At 40.7% G+C, this 11,081-nt stretch overlaps 1 protein-coding gene and 1 long non-coding RNA gene across 2 annotated transcripts in view; both read left to right on the plus strand.

Annotated features, from left to right (window-relative positions):
* Positions 1-9,584, plus strand: part of LOC123770285 (cell division control protein 42 homolog) — a 251,451-nt gene extending 241,867 nt beyond the window's left edge. Inside the window, exons 3-4 of the mRNA XM_045761990.2 lie at positions 4,648-4,836; positions 5,997-9,584. Of these exons, the coding sequence (XP_045617946.1) occupies positions 4,648-4,836; positions 5,997-6,350 (543 nt within the window). The 3' untranslated portion in view covers positions 6,351-9,584. The remainder of the gene's footprint in view (positions 1-4,647; positions 4,837-5,996) is intronic.
* LOC138373600 (uncharacterized) overlaps positions 1-11,081 on the plus strand; it is a 449,843-nt gene that overhangs the window by 379,546 nt on the left and 59,216 nt on the right. The window lies entirely within an intron of this gene.

The raw sequence follows: 11,081 nt of genomic DNA on the forward strand, positions 1-11,081 counted from the left end.
TAACACCCAACCCCTTTTGCTGTTCACAGGTCATTCATGTAATTTCCCGTCAGGTCTGCTTAACAGACATAATATTGTATATGGGGACGACTACCCATCAGAAGTTTTAAATAAGATGAAAAATGCATGGAGAATTGCAGCCAGGGTTTCCAAGACAGCACGAGACCGCTATGCTCAGCATTATGACAAGAAGGTACGACCTCTTGAGTTGAAAGTCGGGAGTCTTGTGTTGAGAGTTAATGAGGCGGCTCCTGCCAATCAGAGTAGGAAACTTGCACCTAGATGGCGGGGCCCTTACCGGGTAATTGAAAGAAAGGGTCCGGTTAATTTTGTTATTAAAGGTATTTTTGAAGACCAAGTTGAGAGAACGATTCACATTAATAAATTAAAACCTTATCACGCGAGGGAGGAACTAGAGCTGCCTTCAGCAAGTCTAATTCCTGACCTGTCTAATGATCCAAGTGCTGAGTCAGAGGATGAGGATGACCTGTCAGATCTCATCAGTAGTCAAGTTCAATCTTGTCACCCCATGGTAACAAGGTCGCGAGCTGTACAGTAAATTGTTAATGATCTCCCCTAGTCAGGTTTAGTAATTTCATAATAATTATCCTGTAGAGGCACTGGTGTGTATTTACTGAGGTACATGGCTCAGGTAGCATACTTGCCTTGCTCTGGGGTTTCCAACTACCTATACCTCAGAGTAATATCCATGCTTCCGCCATTTGTTGTTGTCTGTCTTTCTCAGGTCTGATGGTACACCAGTTCCAGCCTCCCAGTCACACGTGAACCAGGGATCGAGATCAGCAGGTCTGGGGATGACCCACCTGGCTGATAAGATCGGGGTCTGAGGCACGTTACATAAAGTCCTCCCCCTTGTACCCGGTAACTCGTCAATTGGTTATCCGGAAGGGGTGACTGGCGTACAGTCACCCGGCCGACACCTCACGTCACTAACGAGGTTGTCCCAGTCCAGCCATGCTGTCTTCACGGAGCAGAGTCCAGTCACCATCACAACCGTGGGCAAGCTGTCTCAAGGTCACCAACCAAGCCCACCAGCCGCGTAGTCAAGACTGCGGGAAAACCGGAAGTGGAAGACGAGAGGTCTACGAAGAAGAACGCTAATTGCAAGGACTTGTCAGCTCTTATCAAAACCTGTGGTTGCGTCGTCTGTGGAAACCAAGATGCAACGCGGTGGTCTCAGGTACGAACAGCACTACCCCTACAGAGTGCTTGCGGAATCGCCAGATGAGGTACAATCCTGTACCTCGGCCCAAGTTCAGCTACACGAGGGGTTGCACGGAAGGTGTACCGGCCCAGTAGTACCGGGATGACAAGTAAACGCCGGTAGATGACGTCGTCCAGGAGCTGAGGCAGGGCCCACCTGTCCTGTCACCATGCCATCCTCTTCAACGCCACTCGAACCTCACTACCAACGCGAGACATCGTGATACGTCGAAGCTGTGCTCTACTGTGGCAGCCATGGTTAACAACAATCCATCAAGACTGTTTGGGGAGCGAGAAGAAGAGGTGAACCCGGGTTCCTGTTAGCGGGGTCCACCTGAGCTGACCGCCGCCAGCTGTCAGCTGTCACTCAAGTCAGGTGCGGGTAGTACGAGACCCCCTGTACTGTCCGTAGTTGGCCGGGGCCGGAAATGGAACTTCCAGACGACCAGGATCTTCAAGCAACATGAGGTAGTCGCCGGAATCTACAGCAACGAAATGTCAACAGGAACGAACGAGAGAAAATATTTATAGAAAAGTTTCATATACAAATAAACGCTATTAATATAGTAAACTGTGGTAACTCGGAACAGTTCAACTTTTAATTTTCCATCTGATAGTAAGCACCTATACACCTTCGGAAAGTCCTCTGGACCAGTATTAAATGTTGAAAACTAGAACTAGTGAAATAGAGAAATAAATCTAGAAAGTGAACATTAGAAAATGACCCTGTCTCTAGATAAGTTGTATGAGTAAACTGGTCTGAGAACCATCTAGTAGGATCTCTAGAAACGTTGATCAGTGGGGAACTTTATCTAGAGTTTTCTAGATCCTAGATACTGATAGTTATACATATATATTTTTTTTTTAATTTTTTTGTGGTTTACTGAACGATAAGGGTGTGGTACACAGTCTGACAAATGTGTACACCCGCTGTGGTTGTGGACTTGAATATGAACTCTGGGATATTAGGAGTTGAGGAACTTATATCCAGAGTGTTGTTGTTGGTTAAGGGACATGTCTGTGGACATTGAATTTTTTTTTATTAATAAAAATATTTCTGTGTCTTTTCTTTATATTTTAAGATTGGGATGCGCTGTGGTGGACAGTTGCCACAGGTGTGGAGTGGAACACTAGGTCCCTGAGAGGTAGTGTTCTTCTATGTTGATATAATTTTATAATTTTGTTAATTTTTTTAATGACATTGATTTTTTTTATTTTTAATGTTTTGTGTGATGTGTTTGATCTTTATTCCAGGTGGAATACTGGGATAGCTGAAGGCTATCAGCTGATTTTAGCTAGGTAGTAATTGTTAGGTTTGGATTTCTCCAGTTATTTGTTACTATATCAAGACAGGAATAGGATATTTTGTCTTCCAGATAGTTGGAAGGGTACGGGGCTGCATCCATGTGGACAGCCAGGATTATAGGGACGGTCTCTGTCCTTATGTTTTATGTATTATTACTGTTGTGTTGATAGGTATAAATACATGCTGGGGCGCACCTTTTGGGTGTGCCGTTATTGTTGTTGGAGTATTGTATGGAATTAGTTAGGATTAGATAATTTTCTTTTGTTTTGAGGCATTGGTTTAAAATAGTGTTGGGTTAAAAATGTTGTTTTTGGAGTTAATGGTTAGGGTAGGGCAGGATTTCTGGATAAGAAAAGTGTGTGTAACTTGCTGTACACACAAATTTCTTAATTTCCGAGGAGGGGGAGTTGTAATGATCTGGGGCTCAGATCATTGGTTCTCCCTTCTCCCCTCTTTTCCCTCCTTCTCCCCTCCTTTCCTTCTCCCTCTCCCCTCCTTCCTTCTCCCCTCCCCTTGGCCGTCATTCGTCTCCTCCTCTTCCCCCCCCCCTGTCGCCCATTTGTCAGGGTCAAGAGGTTGACCTGAGGGTAGGGTGGTCGTGGATACCTTGGCTTCTCCCACTCAATTCCCCACTCAGATATTTCCCTCTCCACCCCCTCTCATCCCTCTCTGTCCCTCTCAGCAGCGGCCTTCCCCATACCAGGCAGAGTCAAATGTCCCTACTCCTATCTTAGAGGAGACAGGCTTGAACATAAATTATCAGTTTTGTAAACATTGCTCGCAGGTGCCTGGGCTCCATAGACGCGCCTTGTCCCTCTTCTCTTTAGCTGGGGAGAGCTGACTCAATCTTCAGAAATTCATGTAGCTTTCCACGACAGATCAGTGAAGGTGATTGGCCTGAGATAAGGGCCAAGTCCTTATTGGCCCTAGAGAGCCAGACCTCAGGCCTACGTGTTAAATGGTTGGCCATTGCCAAAATAATGGGTGGAGCCCTGGGGCTGTAGTAGATGGTGGGAGGAGTAATCCTTCCCAGCAATAAGTTGGAAAAACTAAATTTCATCAGTGTGTCTTGGGAGTGTATTAGGAACAGGGCCGCAAGCCCGTATCCTCGGGGCTGAGGGCAGCCATCAACATCGTGGCCGTAGTGCGGGTATTTAAGGTATAGTGCACTTGAGTTTTGTGTCCTCGGTAAATATCCATTGTGCCTCTAGGGAAATAGAATAGGTTATGTGTTCAAATTGTCTTAATTTACATGTTTCATAAAATAAATTGTATAGCTTGTCCAGTGGTATTCACTTAACTCCCCTTTGATATATTTTGCTACTTTGTCATTTTTAGGTGTTGTATTGGAAGCCCCCAGGTTCTCCTACTATTAATAGATACTAAAGTTGCCCTTGGATTCAAATAAGTAACGTAAATTACACAAACTAATTTTCCAAAATTTATTACTGAAATTCATATTACCCGGAGTCCCATGGTTACTGATTCCTTGCCTTCCTGGGGGATCGGTGATAGACACATTCAGGTATGGTTGGTCGGGAAGGTGGTGGCAGTGTTAATGTGTTTTGTTATTGTTTTAACTAATAACCCTTGTCCTTGGTGTATCTTCCTCATTTAATATTCCTCTTATATACGTGGCAGTCCAGTGAGGGGTCATGCTGGACTGTAACAGTGTTAAGCTGGGGTATTGAGTGAAGAGAGACAGAGATTACAACAGAGAGCGTATAGTACGATTATGAGAGATCACAAGATAACAGGATTAATACTGGGGAACATTGGGTTATTACAATAGAGGCCGCGGTTATTACGGCAGGGTAAGCGGTCGTTACAATCTGATGTGGTAAAATCTGTGTTTGATAATGTTCCAGTGGTATTTTGAACATTTTATATGCACAATGATGACATTTCGTCTCTTCTCGAACCACTAGGTTTGTTTCCCGTACATATGATATCCCACCTGATGCGGTGTAAGTGCATGTTGCTAAATGAATGAAACCATAATAAAGTGCTTATTATGTGCTTTTTATAACCTAAGTGATTGTCATTGGGAAATAATTAAAGATTTGAAAAAGCATTTACACCGTACTATTTACGATATATCTTTCCCTCCCCCACAGGATGACTTCGACTCCCTACGGCCGCTGTGCTACCCGCAGACGGACGTGTTCCTAGTGTGCTTCAGTGTGGTGTCGCCTACCTCCTTCCACAACGTGCGGGAGAAGTGGCTGCCGGAGCTCCGCCAGCACAACCCTCGCGTCCCCATTGTCCTCGTCGGTACTCAGAGCGACCTCAGGACAGATGTGAAGGTCAGCACTCTTTCTTTTTCACTATATCTTGGTTTGTAGTAAAATTGAGCTATTTAGAGATAAATCTAAACTCACGTTGAATGATATGGCAACCTATCTTATTACTAAGGATAAAATACATAATCTTTGCACTATATTAATATTTCACTTCCAGTAGATGAGACTTATGAGATTAAGAAACAAGTAGTGTGTTGTGAAGACTAACACGAGCTCCCCAACGACTCTGTAATATCTCAATTGCTCAAACAATTATGTATTAGTGATAAGACCTACCATTAATGTATAATGACTTACTGTAAATATGTAGCTCTAGAAATAGAACATTCTCTAACTAACTGACATTGTAATTATAAGGAGTGAAGGATAGATGTTGTTGTTTATGTAATAATCTCCGTTGAGATTATTACATAAACAACTTCATCTATCTTCTTTTGTGCCCTCTGTAATGCTTTTTGCGCTACCGCTCACAGGATGAGTAAGGGGGTGCACAATACACTAGTCGCCTCCGGCGGCAGCAATTAAAACAAATTAGCACCCTTCATCACACCTTTCTCCTACACCTTATTGTGCTGTAGCAGCCTGCAACCGTGTGTGTGTGTGTGTGTGTGTGTGTGTGTGTGTGTGTGTGTGTGTGTGTGTGTGTGTGTGTGTGTGTGTGTGTGTGTGTGTGTGTGTGTACTCACCTAGTTGTGCTTGCGGGGTTGAGCTTTGCTCTTTCGGCCCGCCTCTCAACTGTTTACTAACTACTTTTTTTTCCCACACAGTGTGTGTGTGTGCATGCGTGCGTGCGTTCGTGTGCGCGCTCGTGCGTTTATAAGTAACACGCTGATGTGTTTTAAAACCATTTATAAGAACAAAGTAATACATTTCAGTAATTTATATTTTTTCATTTTTGTAAATTCTCTAAGTTATAGATTGCGCATCAGCAAGGAAGAAGTTTAAAGTCAGGCAACTATTACGTTTTGAGTTTCAAATTACAATCATTTTATTGTCAGTGAACTATTTCACTTAAAATTAGCTGATTATTCGTTAGGTTTTTTCTTCAAATGTCACAATAATTATTATGTTTATACTTTAAATATTTTAAGATTCAACAATGGCAGTGCCAAAGCATTTTAACGTGAAAGGAAGCAGAGACTAAGAGTAATTATTGCTTGCAGGTCCTCATAGAACTAGCGCAGTACCGCGAGCAACCAGTGACGGAGGTCGCCGCCCGCCGCCTGGCACACCAGATTGGAGCCGTTGGGTATGTGGAGTCTTCGGCCCTCACACAACGCAACCTAAAAGAAGTTTTTGACCAAGCCATCCTAGCCGCCCTTGAAGCCCGCAATATCCCAACACTTAGCCGAGGCGGGTCTTCCAAACGGTCCTTCTCCAGGCACAGAAAGATGGGCGGAAGTACACGAGATGGAGCCAGTGAGCCTCTAAATAGCCAAGCTGGTCGCAACGCACTCGAGTATACAGATGACACCTCTAGGAAACGTGGTTGGCGAAAGCTGTGCTGCTTCTCCTGATCCACGCCCCCGTCGACCCCACACCACTCCCCTGCAACACCACAACATTGGCGAGGAGTAAGAGACCAGACAGTGAGGCGGCGATATACCTCAGCGGAGACGTGAACCCTCACAACTCTCAATAGCCAACACTCCACCTCACACAGTCCCTGTCTAAGCCCACACACACGGTCTCTGCAACCTGTCGCCCATGTTATCTTCTTGCAGTGCGCTCATCAAATCATTCCCATTCTGAGGCTGCAGGCGACGACAGTGCTCACCTTCTCTTCCCAAACAAATACAGTTATAAAGTGGGCACAATTTTACGGACTTTTGTGTTTACAGCCAAATTACAATTTTGCTTCTATATTTTGGCCTATTATTTTTCTTCATTTATTGCTTACATATTTTTTTCTGTATTCGAATCTTTCACCTACCAGCAAAAGTTATATCTTGAGTTTCCTGATGATAGGTCAGTGGGGAGCCTCTTACAGTGGGCTTCCCAATACCAGAAAATGAGACACAGGTGCCACAATCTGGCCTCTAACTATGTGTGAAACTTTGGAAGAGTAAACATAGTAAAAGTGCTCAGGAAGCTGTGGGACACGAGACACCATGGTGCCCTAAGGTGAAGAATATTATTCTCTCCGTGTTGTGATCATCAACTGGAAGCCCCATAGCTGGTAAAGGTTTTATCCCCTACTGTTGTGATAGTGATGTACATAGTTAGTCTAAGGACGTGAGATGATATATGAAAAGTGAACCAAGAATTATATGAGTGGAGACAAAACGAAGTTGCATTACAGATATTATTATAAGAGTCGTTCTTGACCACTATGTCTTGTGCACATGTGAATTTATGCCTATATATTGTTTGTGTGCGTGTACTGCATAGATACTTGAAGTGTGGCTGTAGGAGAGATTGATTGGTATTGCAGTACTAGCAGTGAATGCTGCGTGCAATAAGATTCTTGTTGATATTTCAAGGATCAATAGATTTTAATATTATATAATAAAGCTATTGCAGTATGGAAAAATCTTCAAGAGGGCGACTTCATTGCCTTCTCATATATTTTATTCTGTACTACGTATACCGTTAAACAAATTAGATCAGCAATGCATCGTTTGTAAACATTGTTCAGACTTTGTAATGTGTTAGCCTACACTGTACTTTGTCGACTGTCATTGCTGGGAATTGTCACATTAACATGTTAAATACAATTTTTTTTATTTTGTTGTGGCTTTACAAAATGTTAGCCGACAGTTTGTTTGCATAACTGATTAGAACATATCATTTGTTTAGATAGATTTTTTGTAACCATATGTTTATATTTACAGTACAATTTAAAAAAAAAATTGCAGCTTTGTTATGAACATTATATTTTCTCCATTCTTATGCACAGTGCACAAGTAAAAATGTAACGTATCGTCTTGCAGTTGGTATGTGGAATGAAGAATCTATAGCCCACAGTTGGCACTATAGTAAAGATAGATACCAGAGATTGGTATGTATCAGAATGAGTGGTGTATAGGTAATGATGGCATCCTTGGCCACACCAACATATTGCTACAGTCATTTGGCGCAACCAATATATATATATATTATGCATAACTTATTTATAAGCAAATACAGTATATACATTATATTGCTTAATTCCTTGTCTGATCTTAAATTAAATTCAGATAAGGCTTATTAAGTATTTATTTATTTTAATTAGCCTCTCAAAATTCCTAAAAATGTAATGGTATGGCCTATGAATAAAATATTACTCTCGAAGGTGGCTAAAATCATGAGTGTTTGCCCTCTAGCCATGAATTGTGAGGCAAGCATATTCATGCGAGGTGCTGCTACAATATTGATACTTTTTGTTTGGTGACATTGGTCCTGGCGCATTCTCTTGTAATAGATGTGATTCAAATTATCTGTAGTTTACCTGTAGTTGCTCTCAAGAGCTCTACTCTCCAAGCAATGTCAGTATTTTAATAGGCCAACTTTCAGTAATGTAATTACTATGTTTATAATTGTCATACAGTACATCTATCTTAAAATATTCTTAATAAATTTTATGGAACACATTAAATTACATAGTGCAATTAAGCCAAAAAGGGATTGGCGACAAATAATTTTTGCTTTTTCTGTTTATTGGAGTTAACTAATTTCTATATTTTATTTTTATTTGAGAAAAGGGTGTGCCTTAAAGAAAAGACCGGCTTGGCGGCGGCTTTTGATAATTACGTAAAGAAAAGACAAATTAAATCAAAACTAATTTTATAGAAATACGGCCTATTACATAATGCAAATTACAGCTTGAATTACATGCATTGCAGTAGAATTAATATACCCTACTGCTATTTACTAGCATCCTGGAAAACTTCATTTATTGCAAAGAGCATGTCATCATTCCATACACCACAGGATGAGTTATTTTATGTATTCCATAACATGTATACATATATCTGGATGTCATAAATATTTCTCATCTGGCAAAGCCAACAGTGTACAATCCCCACAGGACTCGGCTTGTCATTGAGCTTCATATTGTTCAGTGCTAGAAGTTGACACATCAGCTGCATATTGAGTACTGTAGTGTTGCAGCAGCACTTGTCTTTCACTTGTAGAATATTGTCTTAACAGCTGAAATGTTTGTGAACATATCAAATTGTGTCAATTATACTTGAAGAGGGCTTGCCTAAAATAGCTTATATTCTGCATATTTTAATTTTGTTCATCAAAGACATTAAGACCCTGTACAATTGTTTATAATGCAGTTTTATTGTTACAAGTGAATTCAATGACTCCATTTATTTCTTATTCTCTTATGAAGGCATTGTTTTACCTTTGAACTGTTGTACATTAGCAGACCAGCAAGTGAGGCTTTGACCTCTGTGGCATTTAGTACTGGCTCACCTAAAGTGCAAGCTCCTCATTCCACATTTGGACTGACTCAGGGTGCCAGGCCTTCATGCTGCCTATTTTAGGCCTACACATAGTGACAGCTCTTCTGTCGCCAACTATGGGCCCCAACTCATTTTATCTTAACATCAATTCAGAGTGCCTGGGTCCTATGCCTTCTGCTGTAGGTTCTTTTCTCAACGTGCTTGGTCCCCATGCCATCTACCTGTGGGCCCACCTTGAACAGGTGAGGCTCGTCTGCTGTGTCTGTTCTCTCCAGCTCGTGGAACTTGTCTGTGATGTAATGATACCCGCTCTGCTCTGTATCAGCCAGCTGAACTTATGAGTAAAGAACAATAATATATGTAGTGTCATTATCCCCTACTAAAGTTGGTCTCCTGTCATATACCATGTCAAATTAACAAAGGACCGAGGTTAAAGTCCCTCAGATATTACGAGGTGGTACCCCATGTATGTACTCGTGCATAATGGTCAACATCCACTAATGGAATCCCTAAACTATAAATAGAATGAATTTTGAAGGATGCTTGAGAAAAATACAGTCCAAATAAAATTTTTAGCATAACTACTATGATAGTATGAAAATAAGTAGATGGAATCAGAATTTTGAAGAATTAATTCATATTTGTCTAAATCTTTTAAAGTAGTATAACTTGGCACTTTGTTAAAATGTATCATGCACCTTTGGAGCTACAATATTTAAATTCTTACAATAAAATAAAATAAATTTATATTAGTACCCATGCAGAAGACGCTTAAGAGAACAGGAACGTGTACAAAAGGAGGAGTCGTGTGCATATTCTCAATGCCTCGAAAAATAACCTTTAAGCGATAATCAAGTCTTTAACTAGACAAATAGTGTCCATAAATCTTGAAGGGTGGCAATGAGTGGGAAGGTAGGCACAACCTTTACTTAACTATTCCCAGCTCAAACACGACTTTTCCCAACAGAACCTTGTTTGGACACGCCGTGAAGAGACAGACACACTAACCAATATTATTGCATGTTTACCCACTTCATGTTTGGTGTATTTATAATTTTTCCTTAACAGTTAAAAGCCTTGACAGTTACTTTAGACGATCAGGACTAATAATAATTCGGGCAAGTCGGACAAATGTACTATGTACGTTGCCTGTAATTACCAACAAAATACTCTTAACCACATAGTTTAAAATTCCTCCCCTTGCATCTGAGCAAAGTGTTCACAATGAAATATTGTATGATGGCCTTTCCTTACCCAATGGCTCCTTCCTACCAAGCCCCCAACACCAGTTTTTCATGCACTTTTCTGCACAAAATACAAAGCAGTACACCAGAAAGCAGCGTGTATAGGCTACAGAAGGTTAACAAGTTTAATGTGTAAGAATTTGGAAAGGAAGTAAAGAGGTGGTTTGAAAATAATAGCTAAAGCGCACACACACCAAAATGTTCAAATACTTCAGGGATAAAAAGGAAGAGTGATAAAAGTGAAGATATTTATTTATTTATTTATTTATGCATATACAAGAATGTACATAAGGAATGTGAGGATACAAATATGGTAATTACAGTCTTGTAAAGCCACTAGCACGCGCAGCGTTTCGGGCATATATATGAACACATTCACAAAGAAAAATTGAGAACAACCCGACAGACGATTCAAGAGGCCTTCAGCTAGCATAATGCAAAAACAATGTGCCTATTTAATATATATGAATTTTCGTTTAAATGGAAGCTTTAAAACTATTTGAATTGATATTAAATGTTAAGAAACAATATAATAACTCATTTATGCAAGCATTAAATACTTTTGCACAGTTAATATAAGTAAAATATATATATATTAGGCAGTGCAACG

Source organism: Procambarus clarkii, chromosome 42 (genome assembly GCF_040958095.1).
Source record: "Procambarus clarkii isolate CNS0578487 chromosome 42, FALCON_Pclarkii_2.0, whole genome shotgun sequence".
NCBI classification, from domain to species: domain Eukaryota; kingdom Metazoa; phylum Arthropoda; class Malacostraca; order Decapoda; family Cambaridae; genus Procambarus; species Procambarus clarkii.